The sequence below is a fragment of the Apostichopus japonicus genome, chromosome 20 (genome assembly GCF_037975245.1).
Source record: "Apostichopus japonicus isolate 1M-3 chromosome 20, ASM3797524v1, whole genome shotgun sequence".
NCBI classification, from domain to species: domain Eukaryota; kingdom Metazoa; phylum Echinodermata; class Holothuroidea; order Aspidochirotida; family Stichopodidae; genus Apostichopus; species Apostichopus japonicus.
Genome location: NC_092580.1, coordinates 9,657,647 through 9,679,044, shown reverse-complemented (window position 1 = coordinate 9,679,044; position 21,398 = coordinate 9,657,647). Strand labels below are relative to the sequence as shown.

The 21,398-nt window shown below is 36.7% G+C and overlaps 2 protein-coding genes across 7 annotated transcripts in view; one reads left to right on the top strand and one right to left on the bottom strand.

Moving 5' to 3' along the window:
* Window positions 1-19: 19 nt before the first annotated feature.
* On the top strand, window positions 20-16,077 carry LOC139962056 (dolichyl-diphosphooligosaccharide--protein glycosyltransferase subunit 1-like). 2 transcript variants are annotated; one of them, XM_071961900.1, is made up of 11 exons: window positions 21-366; window positions 3,714-3,781; window positions 4,603-4,909; window positions 5,518-5,724; window positions 6,096-6,288; window positions 7,540-7,639; window positions 8,073-8,211; window positions 11,153-11,272; window positions 11,968-12,103; window positions 12,910-13,019; window positions 15,093-16,077. In XM_071961900.1, exons 1-11 carry the CDS (start codon window positions 118-120, stop codon window positions 15,273-15,275), a joined length of 1,812 nt encoding a protein of 603 aa, XP_071818001.1. In that variant the 5' UTR covers window positions 21-117; the 3' UTR covers window positions 15,276-16,077. The 2 variants fall into 2 exon arrangements, with proteins under 2 accessions (XP_071818002.1, XP_071818001.1); XM_071961901.1 differs by lacking the exons at window positions 11,153-11,272; window positions 11,968-12,103; window positions 12,910-13,019; window positions 15,093-16,077 and adding an exon at window positions 10,454-10,741 and having other exon boundaries at window positions 20-366.
* The window catches only part of LOC139962055 (uncharacterized), a 36,384-nt gene continuing 30,318 nt past the window's right edge, over window positions 15,333-21,398 (bottom strand). For all 5 annotated transcript variants that reach the window (XM_071961899.1, XM_071961897.1, XM_071961895.1 and 2 more), the window contains exon 5: window positions 15,333-20,862. In XM_071961899.1, coding sequence (XP_071818000.1) covers window positions 19,726-20,862 — 1,137 coding nt within the window. In that variant the 3' untranslated portion in view covers window positions 15,333-19,725. The remainder of the gene's footprint in view (window positions 20,863-21,398) is intronic.

Below are 21,398 nucleotides of genomic sequence, written 5' to 3'. Positions count from 1 at the left end.
ACAGGTCACACAACGCCGACGTGGCCTGAAACAAGCCTTTCGTAGCAGACGACTCTGCCTGACTGGACCGGGAAAGGCCATCGATTCTCAATCCGAACTCATCCTCTCATATCAATCATGAAAAAGCTTCTTTTTGCATTTGTGGTACTTACCACGCTTTATTCTAGCTGTCTGAGTGAAAATAAAGTTACTATCAAGCCAGGATTAGTCAACAAAAAGGTTGAAAGAAAAGTGGATATTTCCTCTCAGCTTGTTCAAATTTCTACATCCGTAACGGTGGAAAATACCGGTTCATCTGCTGCCGATTCCTACGTTTTTGGACTTGACCCAGTAATGGAGGACACTTTAGCTTTTGCTGGTGCTAGCGTAAGTCTGTTTAATTTTTATTTTCCATGTTTAATTTTGTTTAACTTGAAAACCTGAAGTATCTATGGTGCCGTTCCAAAAATATCATGATAAACGTCCTTCATGTACGTACTGGTTTCACGAAATGGAATTGGCATTTGTACACTTGTACAGTAACTTAGGCCTAGGCCTAGTTGTAAAACTTGTATAGTTGTAGGTGTTTTATAGGATCCAAAAGAACCCTGTGTTTAGTTATGAACTTTCATTTCACACATATGTTTAGTTAAACGTGCGTACATGAACTATCAATCATAACTTCTGTTTGTCATATGGCATAACATGTAACACATCGTTCAAAACCAGTGTAGGCCTAGTTCAATGTCTATGCAACTTGCTAGGCAATAGGGCTGTAACGGTTAAACGGTTAACCGGTTAACCGACCGAACGGCCGGATAAACGTCCGCCGTACATCGTATAAGTTTAACCGTTTTTGTAATGCCAATTACGCAGTCGCAACGGCGCGTCTTCACATCACTTTATTCCCGAAATAGACCGCAACATTTGCTTGCCGAAAATCACGTAACAATTGCAAACTTTATCACGCATCCATACAAAAGATTTTTAAGATTGGCGGTACGATTGAAGGGATTACCAAGCGGTATGCGACCCGTGAAGCGCCTATTGTTACCCCGTTCGACAACGTGGCGAGTCTGCATCTAATCCTTTCAAATTTATATTGTATTTAAGCAGTAAACGTTTTCTTTACTATGATGTAATTTCAGTTCAGTGTTCCCTCTAAGGTGCGGGATTCCATTCAACAGACTCGGTAATCCCACAAAGAAACATTTGTCTGCTGTAAATCCCCGCATCGTTTTCTTGCATTCGCGATAAGTTTATACTCAATGCACAACGTATACACTTGACTGTAAAAAAAACTCAGAAAATCAGTAGAGAAATAACCAATTGTGTACGAAAGGTAAGTTGGTACACCTTTCAAATTTTACGAAAGATCGAGCAAAAAACTTTTGAAAAATTCACGCGAAACTGGCATATCGTGCTAAATGCAACTAATGTCATGTAAACAAGGCTCTAGTACACCAAATTATGAATAAAACGTAAGAACAAATCTGGTGTTAAGCGGCGAAAAAGTATTTTCTAGAATTTCCAAAATTACGGAGAAAATAATATCCTACCATAGTTAAGTGTATAGCAAATAGCCTAACCACCTCGTCGGTTACGGATCTCACGTAACTACAAAAACACAACTAATTGTATATTGCGAAGTTTACGTTTTCTACAAGAACATGGAAACAATATTAAGCATTTAGTTAATCATGCCAAGTGGCCTTAAACATGTGATTACAAGGTTTACTTTCATGTATCATGTGGAATAGATTGTCTTGTTCATGCGGAGGAGTCAGTTGCCTGTTTTACTTACCTAGCTGTTACGGGGATCATATTTTACCTACTTTTCTTAAACGTCTAAGATAATAATTCTCATAACTTAACCGAACCTTTACTGACTGACCTTATTAATTCTAGACCATGAAACGTTCCTTGGCAACATGCCAAAAAATTGTTAACAACAGGTGTTAGACAGGGGATGAGCTCACAGTTGTTTGGCAAGGTACCTTGGAAAATGTAGCCTACCGTTGTTGTAGTATCAAAGTGGCTATTCTTACGACTAGTTGTAACAAAAATTTCCGATTGCGCATGCGCAGTTGCTAATTTTTTTTTACAACCAAGAGTAGTATACTATTTTTACGACTAGGAGTTACCATTATTTTCCGATTAGGGTTAGGGTTAGGATTAACCCTACTACATGCGAAGTTGCTTTATTTACTTACTGCGCATGAATTCGCCGATGTCGTAAGAATAGTTAATAAATAATTGTTACAACTAGTCGTAAGAATAGCCACGGCCTTGTAGTATTGTGCAAGCTATTGTTAGGCAGTCTAGGAATGGGGCTTTGCCGAACGTTGTTTCATAAAATCGCATGTTTTTTTAGGTTAAACTTTTTAATGATTGTAAGACAGATAGATCTCTTTTCATTTTATAACAAAATATGGCTACTCTAACTTGTCATTTCAAAATTTGACCCCACCAGGGGACTACCCCACGCCATTATGCTACGCGTGCTAATTGTGTTTGCCGGCGGGAAATCGACAGGGTGTTCGCGGGAAATTTTACAATGTTTTCCACACTTCCCCCTACCCTCTGCCTACCCCGCCACAATGCACAAATTCAATATATCTGTGACCCATTGTTGTACTTGTAATTGCGTAGGCCTAGCCCTACTACCGTACACTTCTGTAGTAATCGCTTCCTAACAACCGACTTTCCTAACCTTGGCCTAGCTGGTGAAAGCCTTGTAGTCTAACACTCCATATGATCGCGAACTTCAATACACAATGCCAATATTAAGTAGGCCTAGTAATATTAGGCTTATAACTGCCATACAATGCCTGCGCTATTACAGTAGGGGCTACGCAATTAACGAAGAAATATTTGCTTCAAATATCTCTGTAACAGTTGATGAACTGAAAGAGAAACAAAAATCTGTATAAAACTTCATGAAAACGCGCGATTCGTGTTTTTCAATGCAACGTTCGTCAAAACTAAGCAAATACAACCAAATTCTTGACATATATACGCGTTACGAAAAAACGATACTTCCGCATCAAAAGTGGTGGCGCTCTTTCGGAATTATAATCTGAGCTATATAACTCTGATTTTCGGCTCTTATTTTGAGGCAACAACACGGGTTACGTTTAAACGTTAACCGTTCGGTTAATAGAAACGGTTAACCGGTTGGTGAATTAACCGGAATGACACAGCCCTACTAGGCAAATAACTACAGTACAAGTGCAACTGGCTTTTACATTGCCCTGGCCTTAGCCTACAGGCTACAGTAAGCTATTTAACTCTGGACAGCTGGACAGTGATGAATCCTATGTCAAAAACCACATATACTGAATATAGATAAACAAAATATTATGTTTTAAGTTTAATGACTGTCTGGACTTTTGAGGTGAACAGAAAAAGTCTAAAACACTTATGAACAAAATGACTCCAAAGTCCAAACTACTGTAAGCTTGGATGAATGTCATTGGCGTGTGCATCACCACAGTAAGTACATGAGGTATAATTTGTTTTCTTATGAACAGGAGCGATCATTTGTTGTCACTAGAAGTTAAAGTTTGAAAACCTTGTAAATACTTTCTGCAAACAACAAACATTGATGGATTTATATTTGGTACATACATCAGATCCACCTTAGTAAGTATCAGAACCCTTGTGTATTCTAATCAAGGTCATTTGATGTCAAAGGAGGCTGGTATAAAGTAATTTATTTTTCTTTACTGTAGCAAACAGAAGATGAAGAAGAAGATTCTGAAAAAGTTAGCTTAGCTCCAGTGAAAATTACTGGACAAAGGTGAGTAATGAGCATTGTTAACTTGTTGGTTGGTGAGTTGTCACAAATGTTCGGCAATATGAGTCGGTCAAATGTCATTTAAGGTTCTAATTTGCAGAAATGTTAAGTATGTTTCAAATGGATTTCCTTTCTAGTGCTTCCATCTACTTATACCACAATTGAGAACAATCAAGGGTCCAAATAGAAGAATGATTCAAACCTGCCTCTCTCCTTGAGACTAGGAGAGATTTTTCTTACCAAGTTTTTCCCATCTCAAACTTGAAGTGGCAAAACCTCAACCTGTTTTTAAATAATTTCAGATCATGTTTAGTTCATTGCAGAAGTGATTAAATCAACCACAAACTGTTAGAATCATGACATATTAGGAATTAGGATATCTACTCTGTAGTAGCTACAGTTGTAAACCATGATACGGTTAATATATTGGAACTTGCTCAAATGTGCAAGACAGATACAGTAGCTTCTTTCTTTGTTGCCATTTCTCAAGGAAATGGGCTCAAGGTAATTCTGACAATTACAACAGTTGGAACTTGTCTTTTATTTTCTTGCTCTATGTTAGATAACTATTAGTCATACATGTAATATGTTTTGAGAAATGTGAATAAGAAGGCCAAAGGTCATTTCAGATCAAAGTAAAAATTGAGTTCAAGTTAGGTTCATGTCTATTTATAATGGTTAGCAAGCTGTATATAGACAACATGAAATGGTTTTCATTTCAGAGTATGTGACCTACTGATAAATGTTTCATGACACCATTAATAGTCATTTGAGCGACAATTTCCCTGATGTTTTAGAACAGTATTTATCATTTTCTTTATCAGTGGATCCTTCTTTGAGATCAAATTCCAGGAGCCATTGAAGGCAGGAAGCAGTGCTGACATCAAGTTTGAAGAAGTTTACATCAAGGCCCTTCGCCCATACCCAGCTCAGATCACCCAGAGTGAGAAGCAACTGGTTGAATTTTTTGGAAGTGTCTTGGTTTACTCTCCTTACAAGTCTACCAGTCAAACCACCACAGTCAAGCTGGCCTCCAGTGAGATCGAGTCTCATACTAAAGTAAACCCTGTGTCAGTTGAAGATGATACTATCACTTATGGTCCATATGAAGACAAAGAAGCATTCAGCAAGGTAAAAAACCTACTTCATTTTATTAATTTGTCTATGAGGTGCAGTGAAAGACCGATGTGTCAAGTAGTGATTACTTAGGACAAAAGCTACAGTATACAGGTTTATGACACAGTGGTAATATTTTTTTGGGGGAAAGTGATATTGGCAGTAAGTAAAATATTCACAAAAGCAAGTATCCTACATTCATTAATGACAGTTGATAAAGGGATTGAATAACTGGTTTGTTAGCTCAATTTGGTTAAAATGTCCCTAGCTTCATCCAGCTTTTATGTGATTGTATTCCACAAGTGAAGGTTGTTCCTGCTTTGTTTTAGTTAACTTAATTGGTTGGCCAGTTAGTATTGCAATATGTCGGTATTAGAGCTGGAACTCTCAGATCTCCTGGGTCTGACTTACTGTAATCCTTTCCACAAATTGACTGAGCAGTTAATCTACGTCAGTCAGGTAGTTGAGTGAAAGTTTCGTGAAAACTTTGACAATGAATCACAAAGCTTCTGGAACTTCTCGTTAAATTTGTAAAAAACACAGAAACATCTCTGTTTGGCTTTTCTGAGTTATGATGCCATCCGTTCATGTTAGTTATTGAATTGTTTTATGTTCCACTCTAGGAACAAGCTAAGATTCATTTTGAAAACAACAAACCATTCCTGACAGTAACCCGCATGGAGAGGGTTATTGAAGTTTCACACTGGGGAAACATTGCAGTGGAAGAGACCTTTGATGTTTCCCACTCCGGCGCCAAGCTGAAAGGATCCTTCTCGAGATATGATTACCAAAGACAGCAGGATGGCTTCTCTTCTGTCAAATCTTTTACAGTGAGTAAAAGTTTCAAGATTCATGCTTCAAGTATTCTATAAATACCTTACTGATTTGTGAAACGCTAACTGTAAATATGAAAAGTGTGAAATGTGAGATTGTTACTTGGAACTTCTGCCATGTGTTTCATATACTGGTCAGTCATTTCCTAAGCAATGTAACAATTGTGCCGTGTGCAATGTTAGTCAAAGGTGACTGATTTAGAAGTAACTTGTTCAGCATCTCTTGCCTGATAGTATACTGTAATTTAACATGTGCTCCCTTCTCTCTACCCTTGGTTGTCTCAACGCATCCAATGTACAACATCCCCTTCACTAATCAATCACATTTGCCTCATAAAGTCTCTTTGTGTAATTATCTTTCCATTCAGACCATCCTCCCAGCTGCTGCACAGGATGTCTATTATCGAGATGAGATTGGCAACATCTCCACTAGTAACCTTTTGGAGAGGGATGATCACGTTGAACTGGAACTCCGACCCAGGTTTCCTCTCTTCGGGGGCTGGAAGACTCACTATACCATGGGTTATAACCTTCCAAGCTATGAGTATCTTTTCAGCTCAGGTAAGAGTCACAAGTGCAGAAGTTAAACTTTTAGAATGAAACATATATTGGAAAGAAATATGTTGGGTGTTATGATTTGCATAAAATAAGTCCAGAATATGTTGCCACAGATCTTTTCAAAAGTATTATTTCTTGACCAAAGAGGTTATTTGGTGTGGACTACAATAACAATGTAAATATGAGAGGGTGAAAAATTCCTCCCTAACCAAGTGGGATAGTAGTTTTATAATTGGTTTGCAAAAGATTGTTGACAATGTAATGATTTCATTGCCATTCAGTTACTGACTAAATATTCAAAGGCCAGTGCCACGGATATAAGATTTGACTCTTTACATTTTCATGAGTGACAAACTTAAAAGCTGTGAACAACTTTCAATATAAAACGTTTCTTAAAATCCTTCAAAGTAAATCAAAAACTTTCAAATGAATCTATGAAGCTACTACAACTACTAGCAATAATAAAAGCAAAACGTGCAAACAAAGAATAGATGTGACACCTTGTAGCAGTGTGATAGATTAGTATGCAAGAATTTTCTGTAGAAGGATGTTCAATATTCAAGGCTAGGCTCTAGCCTTGTGCGAGAGCAGGCACATATTTTGCACATTGAAATTAAACTACACGGCAATCAACACACGAATGTTGCACTGCAGAACAAGTGTATTACTGACAGGCAAACGTATGAATCTTAATCGAGCAGGTTCTTGCCAATTTTTAACACAGCACAGTGCTGGTGTAGCATCAATGGCTAATACAACAAGATTGCTAACAGCCAATTCCTGACATTGTCACACTGTTTGGTTTATTGTTCATAGCTGATGTAGTTTTGCTGGCTCAGTTTGTCAACAGTGCATTCCTGTATGAATTAACAAAGATAAGGAATTCAACAAAATAAGTTATTACAGCTTTATAACCTTCTCAGTTTAAGTAGAGGGATCCAGCCAGCCGACAATTTGCAGCATCCACAGAGAGCGTTAAAATGTTTAAGTCTCTTTCATTAAAGCTGTCAACATTTTTAGGGAATAGATTCAAGTAAAATGTGCATAACTTAGTTCATGCTATGAATTTTGCTTAACATTATACTGTATCTCTTAAGAATATTGTAATTACTGTATGTGTACAGAAAACCCTTTGCCGTTTAATGTCAGTTTTTTGTGAGCAGGTTGGCCATTTTGTGTTTTACACTACCTTTCAGTTCTACATGAGTGGCCAATTTCACTAACGTCTTTTTCTTTCCTTTCCTTTTCTTACAGGTGATAATTACATCCTGAAGATGCGATTCTTAGATCATGTTTTTGATGACATGGTTGTGGATGATTTGACTGTCAAGATTATCCTCCCTGAAGGATGCAAGTGAGTGCAAGAAACCTGAAGTAATGTACTTTATGCTCTTATGCTGGATTATTTCACAACCAATTCATGAGAAAAGAAACTGATATTAAATGCACAACAATATCTACTTGGTTGTTGGAGATTTATTCAGTTTGAAATAAAGACTTCTTACCACTTAAAGAATTCTGACCACAAACCTTACATTCCCCAGACTTGAGGTTATTAGGTTAGGATGCCATGTTACTTGTCACCTAAGTGCTTTTTATTATTTATTGCAGCTTCACAGGTTAAACTCTTTCTTTTTCTATGTTCATGTCTCTGTTTATAATTCCATTAGGCTGATCATACTTAATGAGAGAGTGCGTGAGGAAAGACAAACTCACAGTTACTGTAGCTAACAATGTAAGTAAATAGAATTCAAATTTGATTTGATAACACCACACATCTTACCTAGGAATGCTCGCCTTGATGCTCCCTTTGATGTTCGTCGCGATCCGGATGAGTTACACAAGACTTACCTGGATATTTCTGGCCGTATCGTGCTTATTGCCCATAAATCCAACCTCGTTGAGCAACATATTGATGACTTCGAGGTAAGCTTAATGTTCAGTCTTTTTCAAACAGTTGTACGTAGCACAAAATCAGCATTGTTATTCTGCATCTGGGACGCATTGTTTTAGCCAGGGACGGAAAATCTTCAAATTTGCATACGTTTGGAGGACGCAACTTTTTTATTAGTAGAAACGAACCCCAAATACATGCACTCACAACAAGGCCTTTGCAAAATATAACAAACCACATTTTTGAAAGAACATCTTTCTTTCTTTCTTTCTTTTCAAAAAACCATAGCTTGTTCTGAAAGGAACCACACTCTTTTCCACTCCTACAGATAATGGAAATTGTTTGAAAACAAATAAATCATAACAATCGACCTTAAGGTAAAAGGTTAACAACATTTCCGTTCCAGAGATGTTCACGCTGAAAATAGTCCATGACGCTTTTCCAAATTTCTGTGATTTGATCGGCTAATAGTCCCTTACCCATTGTCTGCAGACATTGCATCTGTTTTGCTCAGTGAACACATAGTATGCAACTACTTGTAATGTCACCTTCCCCTGTGTAGACATAGCAAAGTGTGTGGTATAGGCATATCATATGTCACATACAGTAGGTACGTTTTCGACAAGGGCTCATGGTACGAAGATGCGCTTGAATTGTTGCTGAGACTATCACGTAATATTTGAATCTTTCTTTGGATCAGAAAATGTTACGAGTTTGGACAATGTATGAATTATGTGGGATGCTAACATCTCTAATACTGAAAAGGATTTTTCATCTCAGAGAATGTTTGTTCTCTCCGCATTTAGAGTTGGTTGGTTGTCGCTGCAAGGTCAAAGCATGTAGCTACTACGTAGTTGGTGAGTTAGAAAGTACAAGGGTGGTTGAAAGAGTGGCTGGGTGGTGAAAATCAGTTGAAAGGGCAGGGAGGACCAAAAGAGGTGGTGGGCCGCCCCTGTAAAACAGCGAAGCTGGGGCACCGGGCCATCTGCTCTACATATGCCTTATATATAGCTCATTCACACAGTATAGACAGTGATAAGATTGCATCTTTACAACAGCACTAGTAAAAGTAGGTCACAACACAAATGCAAATTGGTGTTTTTAATCGGGATGCAATTTTTTTTTTTACTGGATGCAAACATTTTAGGGGACTTGCGTCCCTGGGAAGCAAACTTTTTTTCTCTAGTAACATTACTGCAGATTGTCAGAGTACAGTAGTTTTAGGCAAGGCAATGTGCATTGTCTACCAATCAACATAACTGCTGCAGATGTTGGGTACTGGGCTGGTTGTCATTAAGTTTCTACTATATTGGGATTAACAGAGCCTGTCATATACTAGTTCCAGTCTCTCTCCTATTTTATTGCCAATGTTTGGTGATAACATTTAGTTTTGGCAAGGGGACTTGCTCTAGCAGTGGATTTTAATGCATCAAGGTGCTGGAACCAATATGAAGATTTTAAATAATATGAAAAGCTACTTTATCAAGAGATAGATTTGTTACATACTAACCCTGCTCGGCAAAATTTCAAATGTTTGGAACATTTATCTTACATTAGTCCTTTGACTGACACATTAGTATAATTAGACTCACACCAAATCACATCTGCATTGTAATCATGCTGAATGGTATCTTTAATAATGTGAACAAGTAGTCATTGGTAATGTTGGAATGATAGCGAGTATATCTAAAGTATTAGTAACAATTTTATTTTATTTTATAGAGTACCTCTATAGTTATGGTGTTTATGTAATTATATTTCATTGTATATTTGGCTTAAAATATGATTACTTTATTTAGATGTTACCTGAAGAGTCAGTTGTTTACTCATTTATACTGTACATGTTGCTATGGATATGTGCATACTTACTGTATCCAATTACACAACTTGACACATTCCTATAGTACATGTTGTGATTGAGGTACATTAAATGAGGCACATAACTTACATATAGTTTAATATGTCTTTCCTTCATTACAGCTTCACTATACATTCTCCAGAGTGCTCCTACTCCAGGAACCTCTGATAGTCGTCATTACATTACTTACATATAGTTTTGTCTTTCTTCATTACAGCTTCACTATACATTCTCCAGAGTACTCCTACTCCTGGAACCTCTGATGGTCGTCATTGCATTACTTACATATAGTTTAATATGTCTTTTCCTCATTACAGCTTCACTATACATTCTCCAGAGTACTCCTACTCCAGGAACCTCTGATGGTCGTCATTGCATTACTTACATATAGTTTAATATGTCTTTCTTCATTACAGCTTCACTATACATTCTCCAGAGTGCTCCTACTCCAGGAACCTCTGATGGTCGTCATTACATTACTCACATATAGTTTAATATGTCTTTCTTCATTACAGCTTCACTATACATTCTCCAGAGTGCTCCTACTCCAGGAACCTCTGATGGTCGTCATTACATTACTTACATATAGTTTAATATGTCTTATCCTAATTACAGCTTCACTTTACATTCTCCAGACTGCTCCTACTCCAGGAACCTCTGATGGTCGTCATTGCATTACTCACATATAGTTTAATATGTGTTTTCTTCATTACAGCTTCACTATACATTCTCCAGAGTGCTCCTACTCCAGGAACCTCTGATGGTCATCATTACATTACTCACATATAGTTTAATATGTCTTTTCCTCATTACAGCTTCACTATACATTCTCCAGAGTGCTCCTACTCCTGGAACCTCTGATGGTCGTCATTACATTACTCACATATAGTTTAATATGTCTTTGCCTCATTACAGCTTCACTATACATTCTCCAGAGTGCTCCTACTCCAGGAACCTCTGATGGTCGTCATTACATTACTTACATATAGTTTAATATGTCTTATCCTAATTACAGCTTCACTTTACATTCTCCAGACTGCTCCTACTCCAGGAACCTCTGATGGTCGTCATTGCATTACTCACATATAGTTTAATATGTGTTTTCTTCATTACAGCTTCACTATACATTCTCCAGAGTGCTCCTACTCCAGGAACCTCTGATGGTCGTCGTTGCATTTTTCCTGGTCTTCTTGGTCATCATTGTCACTGTTCGTCTTGACTTTGCCATCACAAAGGTATGAAGAAAAGTGTCACTTGTAGAACATTTTAGAAAAAGTAAATTTTTCCTAGAACTAGCTATACTTTTATTGCTATTAAGTGCAAGTTTGTTCATTGGTCAGTATAGCTGCCTCTTTAAACTATTTACAAGTCACATAGGCAAACCTTCTCAAACATAACATTATTGCACAAGAGCCTCTAGTTGTTGAGTTTGAAATATTTTTGATTCATTGCTGAAGGCAAAAAGAATCTCATGGGATGGTGTATGTGACAATTAAGCTTGTAAACACTATAACACTTACAGTACATCTTTTGTTGACTTAAAGAACTACAAGAACCCCATTGAAAGTGGTAGTTGTTGGAGGTCATTTGAGGTCAAAATCTGAAAACCTTGTAACAAGGAGTAAACAAGATATCTCAAACAATATAAGTTGGCTGAACTTCATTCTTAGTATTTAGATACACCTTGATGTGTACCAAACTTACCTATTGAAAGTGGTGGGAGGTCAAAAGTCATTGGAGGTTTATAACAAGTCAAATGTCTGAAAACATTATAAACATGATTATTGTACAAGTAAAGCTTGGATGAAATTCACAGTCATATTACAGCAACCGTGTGAGAAACCTGTCGTAGTCATAACTCGTTTGTTTAATTGCTATTGTAATAATTACATTGCTCTCAGTTTTCATTCTTTTTTGTCTTAATTGTCAGGACGCTGCAAACGAATCTCGCCTTCGTTTGGCTGGAAAGGTGGAAGAAATTCTCTCCCTTCAGGGAAAGCGTCAGCGACTGTATCCTAACTACGATACGGCCATCAACAAATTCAAATCCAACAAGGATAATGGAGGTGAGATTACAGTCATTATATATTCAGTAATATATATATGTTATCTTGTGAACTGTCTCAAGTGAGTCTGACAAGGTTGCTGAAGGAGTACAGTGATGTGAGCTTGATCTTTCTTAAGCAACTTAACAGCAGTTTCATACATGATGTGGCAATTATGGCCAATATGCAATGCTGTATAGACATTAACTAAGTGACCCATATCTCTAAGATTCCTCTTCCTATACTGACAATTAGCCTACTGTGGTGTCACTAGTTTCAGGTAGGTCTTTCAATCATTCTGCTTTTCTTGTAATGGAACAGTAGCTTCTAAATAATGTCCAAAACAATGGCTGTCCAGGCTCTTTATTTTTGAGCTTGATAGAGTTATTCAGTGGTTATATTAAGATGCTTCAAAACTTGTTGTTATAGTATTTTGTATTTTCTAAGGAAATTTCTAAAGCTACATTGCTTTGGTCATTTGAGAAAGTTCCAATTATGTGATTAAATGTCTGGCTGATTATTTGTGGTATACATCGATGTTGGGATCTGTGCTAACAAGTAATCTCTAGCTGAAACAACATGTTATTACTAAGTGTTTGTGGTACAGAGCCTAGCCTTACTTTCTTCCCAGTTTTCATCTTGCTTTACCTCTCCTTTGCACACCATAGCATTTTCTCTTTCACAAACTTGCAAATAGTCTGTGAACAGGAATTTTTAATGTCATACAGATTTATTTGAAAAAATGGACTACTTTTGTAGGTTTAGATATCTTGCAAGAGGATTTCAAGTAAGTAGTTCAAATGTTTGTTGTTGTTTTGTTTACCTAGCATTCCGTAGCGCTCTGAAAGCTCTTGACGCAGAACATCGTAACTTTACTTCACGCATTACTGATCTGATGTCATCCATGAAAGCAGAAAGTACTGATGTAGCTGATAAGGTTTGTTCCTCTCATTAATGGTGCTTGCTGTATTGCATCATTAATATTAATCATGACATATTGAAGTCCATTTATAGCCAATTATTATCAGTCCAAATTTTGCTTTTATACTACATTTAATTTTGAGAAATGTTCCTTTAAACATATGAGGCACATCAGTTTAAGTGGCTGGATGAACAAGTACAACACATAGACCCATGTCATTTCTCAATAGGAAAATAAGATTCTTATGATTTCAAGTAACATGTTTACAAAGTTAGTACACATTGGCTGAGGACAAATGGTGTTGAAATATCATCCATAGATGGTCTGTTGCTTTATATGAAATAAAAGAACATTTTTGATTGAGTTTATTAGAACAGATTGAGAATTTTTTTTAGATCTGCACCAAGTGAGCCAAGTTTGTCATCAAATAAGCCTTCAAGCAGCTTTCCTGAGATTATTAATATATAAATCTGATGATCTTCAAAACCATAATAGCATATTAGCCTTCTTTTATTATTTATTTATTTATTCATTCATTTATTTATTTATCTATTTATTTATTTATTGATTTATTGTTTTCACTGTGACATATCTAGCCTAAAATTCTGCCTTTAGTCATCCGTTAATATCCATGTTATGTTACGTTGGTTGTAAAAGTTTGTGAAAGATATTTGGTAAAACCATGCAATTTCTACATGGTGATTTATCTTTACGATTAAACCAGAGAGCTAAAACCACTCACTCCAACAGAAAGTATTTGTTGCATCTTGTAAATATTATTGCAATGTTCAATTACAGTATAGCACACTCTCCTCCACATGAACACTGGGCAGAGTGTATCAAATGATTCTGGCCATTTATAACAATTGCCTCCCCAAACATTACCCAAGAGATGAATTTAGGCAAAATTGTAGTCTTGATAAGTTATAGTCCAACACAAATTAAGTGCTTCATATTTAATATTCTACATATCTGTTTTCAAGATATTCAACTTTAGTATATGCTGAATCTGCGCTCCTGAGTGCAGGATTAAATGTTATAGTTAGTCCATAGTTTTATGAATTCTAAGAACTCAACCAAAATATGTTCATTTAACAAACAACAGAACACCTTTGGATGACATTCAACACTATTCATCCTTGTCAAATTTGTAACCATATCGCTTGAGGCAGTAAAAGTCTTTATGTTTTCACGTTGAGTCATGTGTTGTATCTGAGGGAATTGACCTAATGTTTTGTGTATTAGACTATAGTCCAGTCATTGTAACTGACAAACCTCAGCTGTTTAAAGGGTCATTTCTCAAAAATCAGAAGTGTTTGTAGAAAGAAACCCTGGACTGATACCAGTGGTTATTAATGTTAAACAACATATCAAACTTAATGTTGTGCCTATTGTTATCCTTCAATTGGATACAAGGAGCAATTTAGACAATGTGTTTGATATTATCTGAATCATTATCTGAGTCATCATGCTAATGAATTGTGTTGCTATGGAGTTTTAGAATCTTCTCAAAGTCAGTTCAAAAGCTGTCCTAATATTGCACAAAGTTTACTTGTTGTTTTGAGCCAACCAAAGCATAAATTCTGTCCTTGTATTTCACAGAATTGAGCAACATAAAGAAGAATGTCACAGCACACATAGCAAGTTTTGTTTGTGAGAGATAATTTAGTATCTCTTCGAATTGCCACAACTGTCTTAAACTATTACATTTTTTAGAATGGTGTAGAATGTGTTTCTAAGGTTTATAAGAAAAAGAGAATTGTTGTGAATTGAAATGTAGAGTGAGATCCTTTGCTCAATTACTATTCATATAACAAGAATTCACAAATAATGGTTGACAAGCTAATACAATATTCTCCATTGACAGCAGGTTTGTCATATGGAGTAATATTTCCATGAGTGTTCTAAAGAAATGAATGGAATATTTGAAATGACACTTTCTTTAGCAAAACATTGTTTTAGATATGAAAGATTAGTGGTCAAATGGTCACATGCCTTCCTTGTTGAAGACATTTTTGGACATTTTAAGGGAACTGTAACCATTGCAACATTTTTCAAACTGTGTTTCTTATTTGTTCATGTCACCAGGTAAATGAAGCTCAGAAGATTGCCGCTCAAGTGAAGGATCTGATTCAAGCCGCCATCACCAATGCCGAGAAAGTAGTTAATGGGAAGTTATCCAAGCAGCAGTATGTTGATTATGAAAAGACTAACTCTGCAAGGCGTAGTGAATATCTTGGCAAGATTGACCAAATCTTTTCTAGCCTATAAAACTGGCCTCAGTACTTTTTGATGAGTTAGTGAAACATAGGATCTTTATTTTTCTGATTTGTGTAAATGGTGAAAATTGGTTTTAGAATTTCTGGGGATGGGTCAAAATATCATATCCGAGGGCAAAAGAACTTAACAAGTTATAAGGAAAGCGTCCCCTCTGGAAAGAAGCAACACTTTGTGATGTCTACAAGTTCTCTATCGTAGAACACACCATGTGACCTTTACAATTAAAATAAGAGTATGTGTTCTGGTTTGAAACGAATGACATTATTTCTTCAATGCAATGAAAAACCAGTTTGCACTGGTTCTGTTGTAAATATTAAATATGGTTTAATATTTTTAATCCCTGAACATTCTTCTGAGCTCTCTATATTCAAGTTAGGTAATTGTAGGCCAGGTAAGACAACTTGTTCTGTTCAAATTTCATACAGCACTTGTTTTATAGTATTCTGGATGTAATAGGCAACATACATCAATATCTGTTAGTAACTTGGTTGTCTAAATTCTTTGCTTGGTTAAAATTAAATCATAAAAGGTCGCTTTTGGGAACGTGCATGATGCAATTTCTACTTGTCTTTATGTCTGATGGTAGACAACTATTGGTGAAAGAACAGGTAGGAATGAGAATCAATCATTTTCAAAACATATTTGGTTGCACCTTATTTTCTTCGCTCTTTTTATTCACTATTTCATGTTTTTGCTTGTCTCTTATTTGCAAGATTATGAGAGGATGAGTTTGTGTGTTCCTTTAATGATTTTTGGAAAAATTGAATAAAGAACAAAAGGTTTCCTATGTGAACCTTGGACTTGTCCAATTTGTCTTCATTGAATCTTATATTGTTAACGGAGAGAATTGTCATTGCTGGCTCCAAGTGGCATCACAAGGAGTAAAGTGGGTGGGTGGATGGAAGGAATCTATCTGTTGGGGTGGTTAATATTACAACAGTTTCTTCTGACAAGGATACCTATTATGTGGTTGACAACTGGAGTAAGACTCGCCAAATTGCAAACAATTGAAGCTGACAGTAACAATAAGCGCCACAAAACAAACCTCCGAGAGTTGTTTCTGTGTGCACAAGCAAAAGTTTGGTCTTGATGTTGGTTTGGAAATCAACTGACATTGTCAAGATTTAAACATCTGCTGTCACAATTAATCTTTCCAGCTACCTAACTAATGTCTATTCCAGGAAGTAATCAAGTCTGTCTTTGCAACAATGTGGTGCCTTCTCACAAGGCCAGCCAGTGTTTAATGTTCAGTACAATGAGTACACAAAGAGCCAACTAATATATTAAGCATTCATCAAATATTGAAGAGAATGGACCAAAATCAGTCTCTACAGTTCAAGTATTGCTAATTTTCAAGGGAGTTTCCCAACTATTCTCAAAGTTCGGCTGAAATTTGAGCACCAAAGACATGGACAGCATGAAATAATAATCTGACATTTAATTTATAATGTGGTAATTCTATTATTCACTAAAAGAACTGTTAACAACTGAGAAGCTTTTCATGGTAGAGCATGTACATAAATCTATTTAAACAAAAAGTGCAGATCTAACCTTAGTACTGACTTTAAACTAACAGACATGTCAAAATAAACTAAAACAATTAGAATACAAAATAGCTGAGATAGTCATTTATGGCTAGTTCAAAACTAAAAACACAAAGATTAAAAGGAATTGAAACTGTTCTTCTCAAAAACTAAAAAAATTGTCAACTATGACAAAAAAAATCATCCACATCAAATTTATTCAAGATCACTTGTCTTGTGGCATTTCCTCAGTAAATGCCAAACCAAAAACTGGAAAATTGCAAGGTGCAGATTCAAAGCTAGTCTACATCTGCTACTTACATTACATTTACAACATTTAAATGGAAAGACTAAAAAATAGTATGTATCTTAAGGCAATGTAGTTTTTAACTGTACAATGTTAAACTTTTATAGAAATATCAAAAACTATACCCCCCCCCCCACTTCCCCATGTTATAGCTACATAACTTACCCCAAAGTATTGAAACAATGGGGGCCACATGACTACACAGATAATAGATTTAAAACCTTGTCCAATTGACAAACTGCTCTCCTCAGCCTATGTTACTATGTTGTGTGTCACATTGTCCAAAGTGGTGACTATACTAACAACTAACTAAACTATTACAAGTTATCACTGATAGCCTGTATAGGGAGTTAATACAATATATTATGTCACAGGTTTTCACTTTGATGAAAAGATTAACAAAACTCTGGGACTGAATGTGAATAAATATCCTGTCTGTTAAAGCTAAATTTACCAATTAATAAATACAAACTGCTGTCCAACAACTAAAGAGCCAAATGGAGTATTGTTATATAAAGTACAGTCAACAGCCCCTCTCTCCTCTCCCCACACCCCTCTCCCCACACCCCTCTCTCCTCTCCCCAAAGAAGAAAAGTACTTGACTGTCCTCTGTAAAGAGAGAAACCTGTCCAGAAAGAAGCTAAACCCTTGACCAAAAACTGCATATTGCAACAGAGAGAATAAGAGACGGTTTCTCTCCATGAATACATGAAGCACAGCATTCAACATACATAAATAAAATGGAGATTTGCAATGTAAGAAACATGAAAACTCTGTTCAAAATTAAAAACTGAAATCAAGCATTATGATTTTGGAAAGTCTCCAGAGATTAAGATACAACTTGAATTGCTTTACTGTCGTTGTTCTAAACACAGGTCAGAAATGATAAGAAGAAGAATTCCTCATGAACATGGAAACATGATTGAAACCTAAACAGCATGGATGATTCCCAAAGACGTAGATAGGATTCAAATGAGGGAGAGAGGTGGTCGTTCACTTTAGGTGTGGTATGAAATAAAATGTGAAAGAGAATCTGTAACATTCACTGCATTGCAAAGCATGAATGAAGGAGATAATGAATACATATATAATACATACTGTGCATGTTATTGTTCATGGGTACATTCAAAAACTTAATATAGAATGTATGGCATCAACAGGATATGTGAATAGAAGAAGCCTTTCAGTGGAGTGCTAAATGCATAGCGCAATAGAATATATGACACTTGAATACATAGCCAAAGGCCTTACTGAGTTCAATCAAACATTAACAGGAAAGAAAAGAATATAATAAACAATACAATGGCAGCATTTCAAAAGTTATTACATGCAACAAACTAACAATGTTTTTGTGCTCAAGTGTATTTATGTAATAGTAAAGACAATGTATCAAACACAACCTGCTTTTAGATACATTCCACTCTTTCAATACTCCCCCAATGGTGCAGCAATAAGTGGCTGGTAGCTAAAAGAAATGGTTATTGCCAAGGACATCAATAAAAGATATTATCCTGGTACTGACTTAATGCCCAAAGAGGAGTATTAGGTTTGGTAATGTTAATATGACAAAAATGAAGAGAAAACAACTTGCTACTGCACATCATGCACCCACCAATAACAATTTGATACAAAAGACACTGAATGATAATGCATGACTTCAGGCAGAAATTTAGTATTGATGAATCATTGTCCAAGAAAAATGAAAACTGAGTCATGATAATGTTTCTCTAGCTATTCTGGTTTTCAAGATATAATAAAGCTTGAAAATATTCTCATACTATACAATGTTAGCTCTCCAGTGCAACAATGTACCTTTAACTTTGGTAGGCTTTACATAATGCTTTCTATGTTCTTGACATTCACACTCTGTGGGTGTGATGTTCACCAAGTCTAATAGTTACATGGCAGATTTTATAATTAAACATACATAGGAACCTGGTTGGTGCCTGTGACTGGCTAGTGGGCCTAAAGAAGTGTCTGTCATTAGGTCATAACCTAACACCTTTTGGGATACTTTCATAAGTAACTCTTTAATTCGTACACATTACTGTGTTGTCAGAAAGGCACCAAAAAAGGTAGTATAGGACAACCTTGCATTTTGCTGTGTATTTTGCCTTCCTTCAGCTATCTCAGTGAAGCTATCAAACAGGTGAAAAAGTTACACTCTTGATGGTGATCACTTTCTTGCTCTCAATAACCAATTTGAATCAGAGAACATACCAATGTCCACTTTAAAGGTACCTGTATTAAAGTGCACAGACAAACCATTCAATATCACTTCTACCTGAGAAGAAAGAGCCTTTCTGTAAGTAGTTGAGGAGGGACGTAACAAGCTGATCTCTGTCAGCAACAAAGGTGCAGACATATCCTTCTAAAGTACCTAATCAGATGGATGAAAATGACTTTATTTGTAAAAATTCATAAAATGTCATGTAAACAGATTAATCTCCACTAACAATAGAAAATGTTTAGTTTACATGATTGTTCCTGAGGACACAAGAATAATGGTTGAATACCTGGCTTGTCATTATTTGTCCATCATATCAAAGAAAACTGATCTCTGACTGGTTAAAAATCTAATAGAATATATAAAGATGATAATTATGGATGTTTAAATCTCAGTTTCCATATAGGAGTTTGGATTTTTTGGATCTGCAGACCGCCACCCAAATCCAGCAATATTTGCTGTTTGCATGACATCTAGAGGGCCCTGCCTGTCAGATTGAGGGTTAAACTCTAAAAGGTGCTCAGGTTCAAGGGAATTCACTTTAGGGTTCTCCTGGGGTGATGCAATAGGAGGATTCATTCCAGATCTTTCTTCAATGTCATCTGGTTGTAGAATAGTATACTTGTGGATAAAATCCTCAGATGTTTGGGCAGGAACTCTCTGGTTAGATTCCCTGGCTGGGATCCTTATTGGTTGCTCTATCGGTGCTTGCCTCTGATGGACTGCTGGTACATCAGTTGATTGGTAGATGGGGTTATGCTGCTCATGGAATGACCCAGAGGCATCCTGCGCTCCAGATGGAAACTCGGATGTCAGTGCAGTAGAGACGTTTACCCCAGTGAATGAAAATCTCTTGAATGCCGACTCAGATGTAGCTGGTACCTGGGAGGATGACCCCTGGGAGGATGAGCCCTGGGAGGATGAGCCCTGGTAAGATGATCTATATTGGCCTGGTGCATTGGAAGGCTTTGGTCTTCGCATAACCACATTCTCATTTGTGGTATTCAGGCTCTGAAGACTGCTACTGGTGACTGCTGCAACATTGATTTGATTACCGTTGGGTAAATGATTCTGAGCTTGACTTGCAGTTTGACCTGGTGTTTGAATATTGCTAGAGTCTGCCTGATCTGATATCATAGATGGCGTGACATTGATCCCTGTGAACGAAAACCTCTTGAAAGCACTGTCACTGTTTGAGGATCCAGAGATACCACCCATTGGGGGAGCATGTCGATAATGGCCACCAGTTGGATTGGTTGGTGATGGATGGACATTTGATGGTGCAGCAGCAGATGCAGACAGAGGGGCCATACGGGAGAAGGAATATCTCTTGATATTGGAATCATTACTGATAGGGGAGTAAGCTCTGGGGGGTGGCTTTGGCGGTGGGCCTCTTCCACTAGGAGACACGCCCTGGTGGTTAGACTGGCTGGCCAGAGATGGTAGAGAAGATGATGTATGCAATGATGTGGGTCTGGTAGGGACCTGCTGCGCTGGGGTCTTGACGGGTGGACCATTCATCTGTAACAAAGTAAAAAAGTGAAACAACATACACATTCAGATATTCGATTACATGCTCCACGAGTTACATTTAGTAACTCGAGTAACACAAGTTACATAGTAAGGTTGAGCCACAACAGTTTGTTGTTTGGGTAATTAAAGGCTGTTATATATCTAGCATGGCAGTGTAACACAGTACAGGTTACCAGAAAGCAAACAATCATTTTGTATAGACCGTATACTCTCAGCTCAGGTTTGAATCACTCAATGTCAAAATGAAATACTAGCTATGGTTGAACAAACAGGTAATTCAAGATACAAGATACAGATAAAATGAGGTTTGTAGAGGGATTTTACTGGATATCAATATGTGGGTCACAACAACTTGAAACTTATAAACCTTCATCAAAGTGGTCCTTCATGACCTATTTTCATTGTAAACAACAGATCCCTTGATGAACTATTTATTCTGTATCGGAGGCACTTAACATTGACTGGTGCCACAACATCCTGAAAACTATGTAAGATAATTGAAACACAGCACAATCGAGTAAAGT